The 18,948-nt window shown below is 38.5% G+C and overlaps 1 protein-coding gene across 2 annotated transcripts in view; it reads left to right on the forward strand.

The window, feature by feature from the left end:
* Positions 1–14,167: 14,167 nt before the first annotated feature.
* The window catches only part of LOC119546396 (laminin subunit alpha-1), a 70,090-nt gene continuing 65,309 nt past the window's right edge, over positions 14,168–18,948 (forward strand). The window contains exon 1 of one of the 2 annotated variants that reach the window (XM_037852642.1): positions 14,168–15,246. In XM_037852642.1, the coding sequence (XP_037708570.1) occupies positions 14,829–15,246 (418 nt within the window). In that variant the 5' untranslated portion in view covers positions 14,168–14,828. The remainder of the gene's footprint in view (positions 15,247–18,948) is intronic. The other variant, XM_037852641.1, reaches the window with a different exon arrangement.

An 18,948-nucleotide genomic window follows, 5' to 3' on the forward strand; every position in this document is an offset into this window, starting at 1 on the left:
ACACCTCTTATAAAGTCATACAAATTTCGTTAGAGCCAGAACTTAAAAAGATCATAACGTTGCATTCACAATGCACCATTGCCCCAAATGACCCACGTTTGATAAAAAATACCTAAACCAATGGTTAGGAATGGGAATGAACATGAGAATATTTGGTTCAAAGAATGTGACATGAGTCGCGTGCGATTCGTCTCGATGATACTTTTATTATTGTGTCTTGCCAGCTATCTGCTTTTTATAGTATAATTGACACTCTCTGTCCAGAACTCATAAATTAATAGCAATTGGCGCAATGTGCAACTGTAAATTGCTGGCTGACCAGTAGAGAAAAGAAAGAAAGATGCAACGACCCGATCGGAGATCTTTTTGTGTGGGTTGACTACTTATAAATAGAGGAATGCCATGGGATGGAAAGGCATTCGGTTCATCATACGTAGTTAGAAAGAAAGTCGAGTGGAAATTAGTCGGACAATGGAGGCTGCAAGTGTAAGTGAGTTGTGTAAATGCAACCAGGAAGAAATGTCTAGCACTTTGTTGTGGTCTCAGTGCAAATTATTCAATGGTGGCAGAATAATAAAGAGATCTTCTGTGTAGGCTGAAGCTTGCAATCGCAATAGTTGCAAGACTTTTTCAATTACAACAATTTTAGCACATATTCTTTGGTAAACAGTTCGCATATTAATATTCCTTGGTACTAAAGTCTTTTTTTATCGTCAGTAATTACTACCTTTTAGTTCCCGCAATTTTATTACCGTAGTTCTCACATTTTAATGTAATACCACAAATTTTGATTACGGCTTGTTAACTTTTCAAGAACCCACGGCAGCATTTTCGGAACTTCTTTTGCGTTTGGTAACCCGCCAGTAACTGAAGTGGAAGCCAATTGTTGGCGGTTGTTGCCTCCGATTCGATACGTATACGCATTATTCACACAGAAATCCATTGTATGCTTAGGACAATGACGACAGCAGCGACCTAGAATAGAACAAACATATTCCATATAATTGGCTGAGCGTGTCAGTTATTACATCACACAACAAAGTACGTATAAAAGGGAGGCTCAAAGAAATCGTAAACCTCTGATGTGAATTTTCCCTTCCTTCAGGATTTTATTTTCCCGCATGTTGCATACTTTTAGGAAGCGAAGAAAATTTGCATTTTGTGCGTGCGTCAACAGAATTTAATTTGATTTATTCTGCGTTGCGAAAAAGTTTTCTTACTGCCGCAGCAAAAAATAAGAAAAGTAAAAAAGTTTGGTTGGTTCATTATTTATGAAACCTGTTGGCAAAATGTTTGAAATTGATAGATGAATTGTGCCCAGAAGTTTGTAGGACTGGTGTGTAAAGCTGGTATTTTAAGCGTGCCCATAACTTTAATAAGTATTCTAAATATTTTAATAATAGCCCTGAATGAGTATATATAATGGGAAATATTTAAATATATATTTCCGAAGTTACTATAAATTTATGGGTGAAAATAAAAAACAAAAACTTCAGTGACTCTAACACTGTCAGAAATAGATTTTTCAAAATGTTAACTAAGTTGTGTCTAAAATTTTATATATATGAACCGATATCACCCCTATAATTGACCATAGAGAAACTTGCCTTTAACGTCTAATTAAAAATAACATTATCTGCTGCTAAAAGTATAAAGACTGCCTTGTAAGTATTTTGTTGTTTCGGATCCTTGGACCAATTTTGAGCTCAATACAATTTAATCTTTAATAACAAAAAGTCAATAAGTTTAGTTTATTAGCTTTATTTTCAGTATTAACGGAGAATATAACATCCGTTTAAGAAATAATTAAAACATGAAATACAATTTCAGTTTAGTTATCTCTAGACATCATTGGGATCGGGTATTGAAATTTTCCATCTCTGGTTTCGCAGGGAGGCCAAACGCATCCTTCCACAGATCCATAGAGGCACACAGCAATTATTACAGCGAGTAAAACAAATGCGAATTTTGGCATTTTAAAAAATAGAATGATGGCACTATCGTGTTAAAATTGTTACTGAGTTATTTGTCTGTGCTGTTCTGCTTATATAGGATCTATCTGACGTCAGGGCGCAGAATAAGCAGAGGCGGAGTAAGGGGTGCAGATAAAAACTGCTTTAATTATAATTATAGTTCAATGATTCATTTTTAAAAATTCCAGGGGACTTTTATTAGTTTAGTCTAAGTAAAATAAAAGGTACGGATATAATTGGTTCTTGTAAAATAAATTATTTTTTTTCTCAGTGCCCCTGTGAACGTTTTCCTACCTGAAGAAAATTTCTGGGTGGCTGTTAGTCCCCTTCCCACACGGTTACGGCGTCTCTGAACTAGGTATTCAAAGTCCGCTGATATTTTGAGTGAACGCAGTTGCTTATCAAAAAAGATTTACGAGTGTCCTGACCTCATTAAATCCAAAAATTTGGTATATTTCCCACCGAACAAGATTATTTGAAATACAAAAGGCAACAAAACATATTAAAACTTATATGTTTAAAATATGTTTATTATACTCAGAGACTTATTGGAGCCAACGAAATGTCAAAATAAAAATTCGTTGTTTATGGTGCTTAATATAAACGTAACATTACAATTTTTGGGAGATATAAATATATATTTTAGGAAATATGTATGTACATTTTCGGATATTTTCGGATATCTGTTGATCAGATATTGATATAAAAATATATATTTCTTTTTGAATAAGTATAGTCTTTTTGAAAAAGAACGTAGTCTGCGGTTAATGCTGAATGTCCCTTACATATTTCCATGAGGTTTTTTATGGAGCATACTTTCAGGCTTACGTAAGACCAACAAATGCAATGGCTCTCAAACTGTGTTGCTTGGATTAGTCTATTTAAACCAATAAAAGACTATCGTTAAAGTAATTTAACGTATCTTAACATTTTGTTTTTTTGTTTAAATAGAAAACGTGGTTTTAAAAAAAATTATACTTACTTATGTTTAATGGAAATCAGAACAGGAAGGGTATCTTTAGACTTACAACGGAATCTGCCTTGTCCTAAAGAGAGTAGGTAGTTTCCTTTTACAGTTCTATAGAGGCTAACAGTAATTAACTCGATGAGCTAAACTAAAATAAATTAAGTTCTGTAAATCTCTATATATATAAATATATATTTTAACAAATCAAACTCATTTTTATTTCAGAACTATGCTGCCCTTCTTCTCAAGGTTTTTTCTAAGCCCCAAGAGGAAAAGGTAGGATCTGCCGCAGAGTCCCTGGAGACTAATTTGCATGTAATTTGTTGACTCGGCACCTTGGCCCTATTTCACTCACATTTTTTTTACTGCCACAAGATAATCGGCAGCAAGTCAATATTTTGTATTCGGAGTGCCAGACAGATGGTTATCATGGTGACAACAACGACCGAGCCAAATTGGACTGCAACTGGTGCTCCTTGGATTCCTTTGAGCCAACAACTTTGCATATTCCTGGGTCTGCAAAAAAATATCAAGTTCATGCTGTGCGCTGTTTGTGTTACCTGATCTCCATTGTTGGTGCGGAGGGGATCATGTCTTCTTTTGGGCAAGCTTAATGCAAGATCATTGGCCCAGTTGGCAACCAGAGCTTATGGAGGATCGAACCCGGTGGATCCCACTGATCTGTTTTCTTTCCGTAATGCGGAAGCTACTGTTTTAGTGTTTACCTGCGAAGGTGTCATTGTTCGCTTCTTGGCCATGATTGATTGGATGGGAAAAGTCGGTTCTCTGGCTTTGTTTTCAGACTGCAGATGTCATATCTTCGGTGTTTGTTAGGGTAATGAGAAGCGAAATTGTGTGGGTGGTGTGCAAAGCAGAATATAACTCAAGGAGATCCTGAGATTTTGACTTGGAATTAAGAATAAGTAAAACTAAAAGAGAAAACTTTTATAATTTAATTCGAAAAGGATTTTTTTAATGGACTCATTTTACGTATAAAGGTTGTTTTACAAAATATGTATAAAAATATACAAGTAAAGAAACTGTAATTTATCCATGCAATCCTGTTTTGGCCATATATTTTCTCCCAATTATTTCGGAACTTATTTGTTATCGATCTCCAGACTTTCTGCTTTCTCCACCTACTTCACACCCAAGGAACCGTTGGTTTGCACCAACCCACGTCTGAAGTTTTCACCGCACTCGCAAACTAAACGCTCTTGGCCAACACTTTAATACCTTTAATTACGCCCCAAATATTATGGCTACCTCTTCATAACCGATATGCGATACAATCTGGTGTTTAATCAGAAAAGTAAAGAAAATAAAATGCAGCCAATGGATGGGGAGATGGCAGGCCGAACTGCGAAGAGGACTGGAATGTTATCAGACGCCTGGGATCGGAGCATGCGCCACAGCCACAGCATCTGGAAAAGCAATTACACGCCGTGTAAGAGTAGCCGACTTACTATATATATATACATATATATAGTATAAGGCCCACTACACCTGACAATGTTGCATATGTGCTGTCTCGGCTTACCTTGAACCCCATGCTTTTGCCACTGAAACTGCGACTTCAACTGCTGCCGTTCGGCATGCAAATTGTTTCCTTAATAGACGATAATGTATTCCGTGCTAATTTACAGTTTACATTTCGCCATTGCTGCCCACGCGACCGAATCGTAAATATTCTTTAGTTATATGGTGTGCTTTCTTACGATCTTTTAATGGCTCACTTTACGCTTAACAGAGGTATAATATTTTATAGGCTGAGCTGCGTGAGCTGTGTCTAAATATTTATTTGTAGGGTCTGTTTATTGATATGACTCATTGATATCTAGGATGTGCGATGAAGGTAATCCACAAAGAACTAAGAACATATATAAAGTGCCTTTTAAATATTTAGGTATCTTATAATATTATATTATTCTTATTAAAATGTTGTTATAGCAATTTATTTTCGGAAAATTTAAATACTTACAATGTGGAATTTACGTATCCATTTAATCCCTTACCTTTTGGTATTCCTTATATTTCAGTCATTTGGAACCCCCCACTACCTTGTCATCTCACTGGCATATCAGTTTCCAAACAAACGTTAACCCATTTATGACCTCGATTCATTATTGGTGTGTCTAACAATGGCAATTAATGGACATGCAACACAGACGGCAACATTTGCCATGCTCCAGCAGACTCCAAACACAGAACAGACAACTTTATTAGCTTAATTAAAACTCTTCAAAAGGTTCATCAGAGCCTAGGGGGCCTAGAGTAGAACATAACCGAGCCGAACCGAAGTGAACCATTGGTTTCGCTTCTCTTGAAAAGAAAAATGCGTTGAATGCCGGCAATTTAGCAACTTTACAGCTCCACCGCTCTCTGGTCAGACCTTGCAGCTAATAATGGAAGCCTATCCCGAGTCCGTAGTGTCCAGTTCAGTTCGGTTCCCAACTCCCCAGTTGAATGACGTTTTACTTGATTGCAGTTAATTTTTTTCCCTCTTTCTCTGTCCCAGGCTCGAATGCAAATTCCCCAGCTCCAGACCCTCCTTTCACCCCTTTTTTCCCTTGGTTTTTCTCTGGATTTCTGTGGTCTTGTGGCGCTGAAGAATCTGAAATCCAATTGAAGCCACAAACTTTTTTTTGTGTCTCCCTGTCCCAATCCCAAACGTAGAGTGGTCATAATAAAAGGAATTAAGTTGTAAAATGTGGGGAAAACGTGTTGAAAGATTTTGAGGCCTAAACGAATTTGCATGCATTGAAATTTTATGGGCCATTTACGGAGATTTTGTTAAAGGGTTTAGGAGCTTAGAGCTTTTGTATTTTTTAGAACAAAAGTAAGCTTAGGTTATGGAATGATTTGATAAATGGAACTTGTGCGGTATGGTATAATCTTAATGGAATTAGGTTTTCTTATATGATTTTGAATGTTAGAACGGCGAAAGAAATGTTTGTTGCATAACTTTTTTAAAAGCGTTTATGGATTAAGTCATGAATTTAAATTGTAAAATAATATATAATTTACAAAGCTAATATTGTTCTTTTAAAATCTAACAAGCCCTTCCTTCGGAGCAGTGAAAAATGTGAATTTCATGACTCTTTTATTGCTGGCCATTGCACCGCTCACCATTGAACTATTGACCTGAATAGTTTTCTTCAGTTGCCCACGAAGTCGTCAAGCTGATGACGTCGATGCTGATGATGCAGTTGTTTCGATGATGACTCGGGACTGATTTCAGCATGACTTTTGGATTGAAACATTTCGCCAATCGTCGAATGCAAAGGTGACAGCCAGGTCAGGCCAACAATGGGAGGAAAACCCAATGAAAGGAATATGAAAATGGCTCTTTGATAAACCAACTCAAAAGCTGGCCAATTTGCGAGGCCAATTAGATGGAAGGACAACTTCCGTGAAGAGAGAAGGAAACCCGTTTCGGGCGAGAAGGAAAAACGTGTTCTTTCCGACCAATATCAATTACACAATGTGGGGGCTTGTAAAAAATTAATATTGTATCAGGCAGCATGGGCAGAATTCTTCGGGCCTAACTCGCTTATCTAATAGAGTCATAAAAAAAACCCACACACACCGATAGCTCAGCTTATTCACTAGCTCTAAAGATTTACCAATAATGCCGACCAAAAAATAAAAAGAGGAAAACCTTAAGTACCATTTATGGGAGCCAACATTTTTGTGGCAATTAACAGCGTCAGAGTTCGATGCACAATTAAACGAAACTGTCAACAATTTATCTTCGACGACGTGACTTCCCAGGAAGACTTTTGCGCCGCCTTAACGGGGAATAGACGTGGCAATGAGTGCCATGAGTGGTATGGACACTGGGCACTTAAAAGTAAAAGGGCCTCTAATTGGCACCAAATATGGGGCCAGAATCTTAGCTCAAGGCTGAAGGAATTTCCCTTGGCCATATGAGTTATGTCAAAATGTGACAAAATGCGTGTAGTTGAGCCTTTCTCCTTTCCCGATAAATCCCCCGATCACATTCCGGTGCGATTGCCATTTAAGGTGTTCATTAGTCGCAGGTCGTTGGCAAAAAGTATGACCTACGGGCCAAAAATGGTTATAAAATCTCATCAGCCTGAGATCACAGAAGACGAAGATCATCATTATCGGCCATCGCGATGATGAAGGCAATGATAATGTCGACGATCGATCAGAGTCCAATCAGCTGACTATATATATATATGGATTTCTGTCCTTGCCTTTGTCTTTCGGTTGGCATAACAGTAAACTCTTTTCACCAGCTCCCTCGATTGCCAAAATTGGCCTGTAAACTTGTCCAGTTCGAGTACGAAAATTAAGCGATTTTCGTTGTACAATTTACATTTTGAACCGATTTTCGATTATTGTCTGGCGATCAGTTGGCTCTGAAGGTGTTATGCCCAAATACCGAGTAACTTTCACTTCTCTGACGAGCAAGACATGCCACTTGTGCCGCAGGACAAAAGGCTTAAATAGCCTCTGAAATGTGGATGGTATTAAGCGATTTGTTTACACTTAAGTGGTTAGTATCAGAGTTACAATACGTAGCTATCTTATAAAGTTTAAGTAAAATGTGTAATTAAATCAAGGGAAAATTAATGTTTTCTATTCATAGTCTCCATTTATTTTCTGGCAAATAAATTCCCAAAATTAGAATTTTTAAACATGTAATTTCCTAAGTGTACAGGTAAAAATAAAATAAGAATTTTCGAATTAATGGCTTTCGGTAGCTAAAAGCCAAGTTTCAAGTAGACCGGTGTGGGAGTCGCCAGCAAGTGGCGTCTGGTTAATCAAAATATTTAAAACAGCATCCCTGCGGGCAAAAGACTGGACCATGAGAACGAGTAAGGGGACTATAAATAGAGGCAGATGGTAAAGGATGAGCCGCATCTTGTGGCCCAACTGGCTTTATGAATTATGATAAAAAATAAAACCGAATGGGGTCTCCCTGCTGCTCCTATCCCTTTTTTCTTCTCGTGACCATTTCATAATATTGCATTAAACAATATGCAAGTTAACGAATGCGCTTAATCATCGAAACCAGGGGGAGAATGTCGATCCGAGGGAGCGGATGAGAGGGGGGCGTTGAAATGACTTTGTAATTGCGCATGCGCGACATGCCCCAAGTGGCGGCCCCTTTATATCTGCCTCGTATTCGTATTTTTCGTATTGATAATGCCTTTTACGCGGGCTGCATTGATTGGCCCCAAATCACAGCTCCCCCTTCTGGGGGCATCTCCATCGCCCTGGATCTGGGGTCTCAATCCGAGTGACCCACTAAACGCAAAAAGGTTGCCCACATCTCGTCACGCAACATCGAACCGTTCTGGGCGTGATCTGGCATTTCCCTTTCGTTGAGTCGAGCTTGGATGTTTCTAAAGCCATAAAATAAATATATATCTCTGGTATTAATAGTTTGGTTACTGTGTGCTAATATATGTCATTAAGAGAGATCTAAGCTAACTTTATACTCGGTCCGCACAATGAGGGTTTGAGGGTCAGGGTTTCAGGTTAGCTAAATTAATTTTAATGAATTTAAATACGGGTAAGCGAAATATTTTCTTTTTTGTTATATTAAAATATTCGGAAATAATTTAAGATTACCTTTTGTTATCTAAAATACATTTTATTTTGGTATCCCAAGCTATTTCACATATATTCGGTTATTCGGTCCGCACAATGAGGGTTTGAGGGTCAGGGTTTCAGGTTAGCTAAATTAATTTTAATGGATTTAAGTATGGGTAAGCGAAATATTATCTATTTTGTTATATTAATATATTTGGAAATAATTTAAGATTACTTTTTGTTATCTAAAGTACAATTTATTTTGGTATCTCAAGCTATTTCACATTTAATTTTTAGGGCTCTCGTAAAACATGTTCCAAATTATCCACTGCTCCCCACATAAAAATGCGTGACCTAAGACAAACATTTTTACCACACTTTAAACACTTGTGCTCTTCGCTACATGACTACGCATAACAAACATTCCTAACGATCTTGCAGTCGAATAAAAACGAAATAACTCCTTCCAAATATTATGCACAGACGCAACCTGCCCCAAAAAGTTCTTTCCAGAAATTCCTTGGAAACGACCAAATTATGCAAGCCGAATAACTAATCAAGTGAGGGTAGATGCATCTGGAAAAAAGGAGAAAATAAACTTCTTAAGTAGGCACTCGAATCTTTGGGCACTTCAAGAAAGAAAACATCGACCACCCCGTGAGTTGAAAATGTGTTCACTAATTTTTCACTGGCTCTACAATAGGACGATGTTAACGCCTGTTTTTCCCAAATAGAAATTAGGGGTTCATCCAAAATTTACGATATTTTAAGTGCCATGCTGCGTTTTTCGATATTGACACTTGGCTCGTTTAGGTAAGGTATATAATGAAGTTTGGGTCTTATAGCCCCTAGCTGTGCCGTAAGCGGCGCTTTGAATGCAGCTTCTAATTAGAGATTTTTATGGGAAATTAATTTGTCCACGCCTCTTGAACAATGCTGTAAAATTAAGTAATAGTTACCGGTCAGGTTTATATTTTTTAGAACTATTCGGGGTTGAGATGAACCTCAAATATGCCGACGATTTTATGGCCTGAAGTCTGCTTAAGAGGCGTTAACTTTCGGTAATTCGATTAGCTAATCCTTTTTTCTGGGGATAACATAGTTAATCCCTATTTAATGAGTAAATATAATATCTTATGGGTGCATTGAAATAATAAAATGAAAAATAATATATATTTTTGATGATGTAAAATATGATGATGTAAGAATACGTCGTAGACATAAGTTATCAAAAATTAAATGGGTATTTATGTTGCGTTGATTATTATGTAGTGGATAAGAGATCTCCTAAAGGTTGTGTTCCCACGCCTCAATTGAGTAAGCTATATCGTAACTCATCGTTAATTTTTAGGAAACCCAAAAATCTTGCAAGGCATTTCTTTTTTTTTTAACCCAGCAGAATGGCTACCTTATGGTCGCGATCGTACTTGAAATGCCTTGTTAGCACTGGGACAGCACTTCACCCGCAATACGAAAAACGTTCGGCAATTTACATAACAAGACCAGTTCCCAAGGCAAAAGAAACAACAACTGGAAAAGACAATCAGTGGCGCTCTACAAAACTCCCGAAAGCCTGTCAACGCATAATCCATCGAAAGCAAAACGGAGGGACATGTGAGATAGTTAACAAGCGGGGAATTGTGGTGGCAACTACTAGAAACAAACATTAGGGGGGTTGGCTGGCAATGGGAATGGGTATACGGGTATGCTATATGTGTGTGGAGACCCCCTCTGGACGATCGAAATCAATTTGGCGCTTTACCACACGAACATGCCCCACACCCGACACGCCCACCCGTCCGTCTGTCCCACTGTCTCACTGTCTATCTCCATTCGGAGTCGCACAAATGCCCCACAGGAATTGCTCCAAACAGGCCTGGCTAAAACGGGGTAAAAACAAGTAAGAACTATGTTTGCCATGATTTCAACTAAAAGATACCCGATACGCTGTATTAAAATATGTATTTTCATTTACTTCACTGCGATTTGCTACATTTCTGATTTTTCAAATCTTTAATTTAAGGTTAGATATATGCAACCCATGCATGTTTATAATAGTTCTAAGTCTCAGAAAACTTTAGTGACATTTCATATCTCAATTTTAGGATCAAAATGAAATTTATTCCAAAAGGGTGTTATGTGTGATCTATTATTCAGATGGTAAAAGAGCGTGTTTTAAACTTTAAATAGATCTTTCCATGATTTGATTTGAAGTTGTTAAATGTATAAAATGTTTCTTAAGGATGAACTGTACTCCTTAAATGTGCAGTAGAACAATTTCTTAAGCACTGTATTTATTTTTGTTCTGTACAATATACCCCTCAGTTATGAGAGTACTGGGTATCCTAGTTTAGTCCGAGCCCGAGCAGCCACCTAACTCTAATTGGGCATAATTTAAATTCCGCTCGTGAGCGCCATGAATTGTATTTAACGTTTTGGCGCTTCCCCAACTTGGGATTTGGACTCTCTTTGGGGCAGCTATAGCTGGCTCGATTGGCGGTAAATTTCATTTGATTTTATTTGGTTTCACTCGGCCTGGCTACCGATGCAAGGCGGTAGGCCCAAGGAGTCTAGATCGCCGACGACGATCCTCCTGAATACTTCCTTATTTGTTTCCACCTTTATGTCCGTGAGTGTGTTTGTTTTCGATACTCCGCTTAATTGGTTTTGCGCCTAGAGCTGCCTGAAGACCAGACCCACACAAAGATTTTGGGGGCGAGCGAGGCTATTGATAAAAGTTCGATGCCTCAGTTTTGATTAGGAGGCGGCTATTAGAAAATTGAATGTACGTTTGTATGTGGGATTGGCTGCTGGCCTGACGGTGTGTGAAAGTCGTTAACAAAAGGTTGCTATATGATTTTTATCCAGTAAATGGTTTCGCAATTGCCAGAACCTTGCAAACGATCGTGCAGTTTTAGTAGGTCGATGTGAGGTGAATGGATGACTGGGTAAGTGGAAAATAATTTCCTAAGCTTGAGTATTAGGTGCATAAAGCGGATGTAAGTACATTCTATACAAAAAAAATTAACAATAATTAGATATTATCATTTTATCTTACAACAATACTAAGAACTGTTACTCAAGGTTCTCGTTTGTTCTATCTCACGTATCAATTAATATTATGTAATAAAAATAAAATCCTTTTCAATCGAAATACGTACCCCTTCATTCCTAATACTTACCCACTTATTGAGTAATCAAATTTCAAAGTGATTGCTAACAGGAAGTCCTGTCTGTTGTTTGGAAAACATTCCTAACTCAAAGCAACCTTTCCATTCCAGGAAATCCTTTTTGGAACCCGACGGCCACCACTTCTTTTTGTATAATCCCAATCCCTTTTTTGGTGCACTTGTGCCAAACAATTTGTAAGCCATCATTTCAATTAAGATGCATAAATCACGCCGAAATCAGCAGCCTCATCAGGGCAGCAACGGCAACATCATCACCACCGCCATGATTATCCGCCGCGTACACATCGTTATCCTCAAGTACTTCGGGCACTTAAGGCCGGGCATGCGCACAACCTGAAGAAAAACCCTTTTATTTCCTTCCAGTCCCTCGTCGGAGTTCGTTTCATTCGATGCCGCCTTGGGTTTGGGCCTTCGATTCTGTTAAACGAACCAATTTAAACGGCGCATCGACAATGGATAAAGTGGCAGAAGTGTGCGGGTGTGTCTCAATCCTTTCCAGGGGCCAAAGGGATCGACGATTGCAGCTCTTTTTAGTCGGCTCGTGAAACTGCTGTTTCACGCTTCACCAAATGCTCTTCGAGCCACAGCAGCTGTGGAGGCATCAACAAATTGCAGCAGATACAATGCAGAGATGCCAACAGTCCTGTTCTGGATTCCACACTTATTTATGGGTTTCAAATTTAAATAAAGTAAAGGGAAACGATCCTTATTTGTGGAATGAATATTTTACAATTCGGAATTTCCAAGAAGTTTCAAGAAATCAATTTCATTTGATTTGATTGGGAGTGCACACAATTTTTTTCTTAATTTAGACCCAATCATAAAACATATCTTTAAGAAAATAATAATCTAAATATAACCAATTAATATAGACGATTTTCTGAACAACTAGTTCAATATTTACAAAGTGAATTGAGAATTTAATATTTTATAGAAAGTTTAAATAAATTGGTGAATTTAAAACCGAGAACACAGCTTTGCCCACACTTTTCCCAGCTCTGAGCCCTGAGAACCGGCATATGGAACGCAAACTTATTAGGGAGAACGAGGTATTTATGTGAGTGCCACACGATTGGGCTGCAAATAACCGCGGGCAACATGAAACGTGCGCCACCGTAAAACGTCCAATGAGTATCGTCGTATTAGCAGGAAATATCTTTGAGGGCCTATCTTTAGGATGCATTCGAACTGGCGTTAAGTGCCCCAATTCGCTCTACTCACCAGGGGCTCATTTCACCTGTTGAAATGCCGTGACGACGTAACAAAGGCACCGCAAGGATAATCGGAAATGACCGTAGGACATCGAGGGTCTGAACAAAGTAGCGGCGAAAAGGTCAGGACTCTCGACTCAACGCGAAACTGTCAAAACTGATATAGAGTGGAGAACATGTGGCGAAGGCTGGAAGGGAAAACAAGGGGCAGACAACAAGGATGGTTCAAGTGCAAGGTGCTCGCAGGACTATAAATATTTTTCTTTGGCACGCCGGGAATTTCCCGATTTTTACCTTAGCCACTTGCAGCCTGTTACCTGCCAAAGTCAAACGAATTGGCTTGCAATATCCAGTGAAGCAACAGGTAAATCACCGAATGCCTGCCAGATCTTAAGAGAGATCTTAAAAAAGGGCTAAAGAGAGTTTTTTTTGTGCAAGAGAAACCCACATTTGTGGATCGTATCTTGCCCTGATAGAGATGTTAACGATGCAGGTGATAAGCCGGCAATGAACTTTGGAAATGCTACGGGAAAATGGTAGGTGCAAAAAGGGTTATATGTTCAACTTGATTTATTTGCCCTTTTATAAAAAGTACAATGTATTAAAAGGGAATACTTTTAAATCTCTGGTATTACATATTATTTCCTTTTAAGATACTTTGAAGATGATTATATATGTGCAAATGCACTTCGAAAACAATTAACATGTTAAAACAAAATCCACTTTTGTGAGAATACATACATAGAGAAAAACAGGATTCTAAGACCTGGTACTTAGTTCCCAAAAAAGCATTGCATACTTTTGAACAAGAATTCCAATATGTTTTAGAAACAATCTTTATCACTCAGTTAACAGTTTCCCAACCTCCTCTCGAATGAAGGCCATAGAGTTTACGATCGGCCAAGATCAATAAAGTCCCTAATTAGAACCCATAACTCTTTCCGAGGTGTTAGATTTCTTAGAAGGCTAGTGCAACTTCCTCGGGGCTCTGCACATTTGTTGCCTTGCAAGGTTATTTTCGTCTTTCACTTCTTACTTGTAAAGATAAGGTTAAAAGAGCTGATATCGCAAAAAATATAATGGTATGATTGTAACATTTTATATTCATCCTTTATACTTGCAAGAAAACCCTATCAAAATTGCTTTAAAGGAACCCAACCTCGAATGCGATCCACAAAGTCCACTCACTCACGGATCTGGTCTGAAGTGCAACTCTCTGCGATCAGTTCATGTTTGGCGGTCGTTTGCGTAGGAAGCAAGACACGCGACGGGTCCCGAGTGCTGCGAGATGGGTGAATTCTAGATGATAGTGCCATCGAATAGTGCGGCTGCTGCTCTGGGCGATTTATTTATGTGTCATAAAATTAAACGGCAATTATGCGATAAGCCACTGCTAATAAATAAGTGAATGCGAATTTCTGTATGCCATTTCCGAGTTAGCCCGCAACGCAAGATCGAACGTATCGGGCTCCTTTTTTATTTTACACTTTTTCACCACTCGTCGAGGATACGAAAATAGCTGCCGAGAAAAATGTTTGCTTGTCGCTGAGCAGGAAATGTGTCTGAAACAAAAATAAAATTAAATAGCGCAAAAATGTTGAAGTAGCAAAGTTACAAAAAGTCTACGCAAAATAGAGCAAAATAAATTGAAAGCAAGCAGATTCGCAAGAGCAAATGCGTAAAAAAGTGGAAAAAAAATTGCGAACGGAAATCGTAAATGATTTGAAAAAGAAATAGTAAAAAAAAAGAACAATCTGTGCAGTGAAAATAAGAAGATTATGAATGAAAATACCAAGCAATAAGTGCCTGCATTTCAAGAGGTCTTATTAAAAGAGCAGAGAAATTAAATCCAAGTTCAAAGTCGATCGGAATAAAATATGTGTGTTTAGTGATCGTTGAGTAATATAGTTGGTTCAGTATGCAAATCGGAAATTTTGTGAAATGGCCACTTGGCCTGCTTCTCATCTTGTTGGCCATCCACTGCCAGGCCAAAAGGCAGCGGAAACGAATGCAGGGATTCTCCAGTGCCAAGGATCTTCAGGACTATCGCCTGCCGCTCAACGACAGCTCCTTGGAGCTCCAGCAGAACATCGTATCCTGGACAGGAACACGTATTGCAACCAGTACCGAAAAGAAGAAGAAGTCTCAATCAGCCCAATCATCGAGGCGGCACAAAACCAAAAGTGGCCTGATCATTGAAAGTAACATTGCCGACTCGGATTCGATATTGGCCAATGGCTCCTCTTCGGAACCCGTCACCAAGAAGAAGTCGCCCCAGCGTCGTCGCAACGGAAAATTGCAGAAATCCGGCGGAGCAGGAGGAGTTGGAGGTGGAGGTAAATGTCTATAACTATGGATGGGGTCTTCTAAATATGGTTCCCTGATCGATTGTGCAGCACCAGAAGTTGCTCGCATTGCTCGCCTTCAGTTTCCTGGTCGCTGGTCGTGTTTCTGCCATATTTGGCCGCTCAAGTTGAAAGAACTTTCATGTGAAAGTTGTGACAGGAGGAAGAGATTCTTTAATTTTTCCTGAGCTGCTCTTTATTTTTCTTCTGTTTTTTTTTTCTTTACTGAAATTCTATACGTTATTACGTGAGAGGTCCAGTTATGGTCCGGCAATGTTGCAGTGGTTGTCGCCCAGGTCTTGGCCAGGTCTGTTGGCACATAGTTGCCCTGGCCTTGTGTTGCCTTTGTTGTCGTTAGTTGGAAGTAAAGAAAAAACTTGGCTTTTTGTTATGTGAACTTTGCCTATTAGGAATATGAATCGGCTCGTCCGCTCTAACCAACTGTGAGATGATAGATCTCTGGTTATGGCATCGTGAACTCTGGTTAGTTGGGGGAAAAACAGTCAAAGTGTGTTTTTGAATAGCAGGCATAGGTGCAACAGTTCACTGAAAGTTTACCTCCTAAATTAAATACTGTTAAAAAGCATATAAGCTTACAAACTTTAACTTAAATGTCTGTAGTAGCTAAAACTTTTTATATTTTTTAAGGAACTAATATCTGTATTAATACTCGTGAATAAATAAAATCAAAACTTGGTAAAAAACTAATAGTTATATTCGCAATTTAAGATCATTTAGATATTTAACTGAGTATTATTAATAAAGACTCAACTCGGTAACATATGTAAAAGCTATTTTCAACATAGAATAATGAATGCATTTTTTAAAAATGGATAATGTTATTATTATCCTCCCGGTTCATCTCATTAAAATTAATCATAACATAAATTTTAAAACAAATTACTTCCTTTGTTCAACAATTGGTAAGGCAATTGAACCGATAAACATGGTGAACAAAAGCGATCAACAAAGATGAATAGAAATACAATATGCGCATGTTTACGGCTAGATGTTCTATGTAACCCTTGGAGATTGTCCCCGAGCGTGTGTGTGGGTCCCTGGGCACTTGAGGGCATTTGTTTGTCGAACACATGACCCCGAACCGCTCAGAAATAACAGATTGAGGATTGAGGACAACAATAGCGCCAGGGTCTCTGGTTCTGGTGTAATTGTGGTCGATTCCGAGAGGCGATGGAGGTGAAGTGTACTATACAAGATGCCGTAACTAGGCATCTGCAACAATGGTCGATTGTTAGGCAGGTCGCCTTTTCCCTGGAGAGGATAATTGATGGAGGCATGCGTAGCGCACCGCCTTCTGGAATGCCTCACGCGCTAATGGCAACATATGTTTCCCAAAGAACCCAGAACCCACACACATGGCCACAGAAAAAGGGTTTATTAAAATATCTTCTCCACTGCCATGGTTATAAAACTTAAGTGGCTTACTGTGTCGACTTCTGCCTCACTTTTTGTCGTTAAAATTAGTTATGGAATACAACAAAGCTAGAGCAAATTGGTTCTGCTTCCAAGTTGCGTGTGGAAATATTTGGATACATTTCATTTAAAAGCTGCCTTAATCACTTCTTAATGCCTTAGTGTGGTAAACAGAAATGGCCGATGATTAGCCTAGAAAGATAATAAGATAATATTATGTGAGAAAGAATTTGGAGAGACTACGAACCAAATGATAAGCATGTAATGCTTAAATGCTTAAATGCTCACTAAATCTATTCAGATAACTAAGCTTAAAATTGCAATTTATTTAATTGAATTTACTCAGAAAAGTCTCTTTTTTATTTGATCTCTTTACCCAAATTAAATCTTCAGGAAAATGTCTACCTCAAAAAACACTAGCTAGGGGCAACTTTTCAATGTGTTGTCAGTTAAGTGATTTCCTGATGCCATAATGATTGCAAATCAATTCTAAATCATTCGATTGTAAATCGATGCAATGAAACACTTTTCAACAACAAAGCCTTGAAGACATAAACGCGAATTGATCGAGCAAATTATTGCCCAGTTAAGTCGCATTTATAACGACCGAACGAGGCGATTGGCATTAATTGATTGATTGGCTTGTTTGGATTAGAGAAAACGAAAGTTTTTCAATGGCGAAATAGGTCACAGATACAGATACCGAACAGATCCGAAAGATACGAATGAATTGGGTTTTGTGGGATTGTCGGGTTGTTTTCCAATCAAGCAGCCAGATACTTGGGCAAACACGCACACTTTATCAGCTCATTAAGTATCTTGTGGATACATTCTTTACACTGGTAGCCATAAGTCATGGCCAACTCAGATCCCAGCTGCTGTTTGCTTTTCGCTGTCGATCGAAAAGTGTTTGAGAAAATGCATTCTTCATTGATTTTTCTCTTATACGTTTATTTCGTTTCGCCTTGCTTTATTTTTTGTTTGTTTCTTGTTAACTGCATTACACAATGCTCAGAGATGAAAAGCGCACTTCAGTGCCCATCGGCTGCTTCTGGAAATTTAGATTTGTGGGAAAATGTTCAGCGGTCGGCTGTTGCCTGTTGTCATTGAGTTTTATTTGTTTTTAATTTTTTATTGACATGTGAAGTTCGTAAAAGTTGAGTGAACTCTGCTTTATAGTTGCTTTTCTATTGCCCGCGACTGAAGCGTAAAAAGCAAAAGTATTGATCTTGAAGAGGCTTAAAGGAGTTGGTCAAGAGTTTTTGTGGGGAAAGGAAATACACATTTATGATGAAACTAATGCACTTAGATGATGAGATGGGTGGGAATATTTCACCAAATTTGTGCTGTAAAATATGTGCTAAGATGGACAATTGTTTTACCAAATTTATGTTTGAAGTGATGAAAATGATGAAAGAATTTCTAGCCGAATTCCGCGGTTTCTTGTTCAAGATCTACGACTGCAAAGTATTCCCTTTGTAACTCAGACTTGTTTATCGTTTATAAATCTCTCATTCTCACCTGCATTCATTCCTAGGACCCCACTTCTCTCCCTTTGTTGTCCACTTGGCCCTTTGTTGTGATAATTTATTTAAATGCACTTTATAGATCGACGAAGTAACACCTGGCCGGGGCCATAATTTGCGCTGTCTTAACGGAAATGCACAAAATGATGGATGCAGCAGGCAGCTGGCCAGCAAAATAAATGCAACTTTCGATGGTTCGGCCTACACTCAAAGAAAGCTTCCCCCCATTTAAATCAACACATGTCAAAACTGAGCCAAAACAAAGGCCAGAGCGATGGGAAAACAATTGTTGAACTCATTAAAACCGAACAAAAGACCGTGGAGCATTGTTCTTGCTCTTCGGGTAATTTGATATTGAAACTTAATATATCTTTCAAATATTTCTGTCCCAGCCTTTTGAAGTAATCGGGCACTCCGGCCACATCAAGTTAGAGTTGAAGAACCATTAAAATAGTTTTATAGACCACAAAACGGAACACACCAACTAAGAAGCCCAGAAACTCAGCATGTAAACAACGCGAACAAGAAGAACTGGGGGGCGTTTGTAAACAAACAGTTCTGTGGACCAAACAAAAGGAAGTTTAACACCAAACTCGGCTGACCAACAGACGCCACAAATGATCTATGGAAATTCGCCTCACAAATCCTATATCAACATGAGCGAATCAAAACGATTTGGAGTTTACACAAGTGGAGAGCATTACTCTTTTTGAATTTAACCCATGGGATAGTA

Source organism: Drosophila subpulchrella, chromosome 2L, assembly GCF_014743375.2.
Source record: "Drosophila subpulchrella strain 33 F10 #4 breed RU33 chromosome 2L, RU_Dsub_v1.1 Primary Assembly, whole genome shotgun sequence".
NCBI classification, from domain to species: Eukaryota; Metazoa; Arthropoda; class Insecta; order Diptera; family Drosophilidae; genus Drosophila; species Drosophila subpulchrella.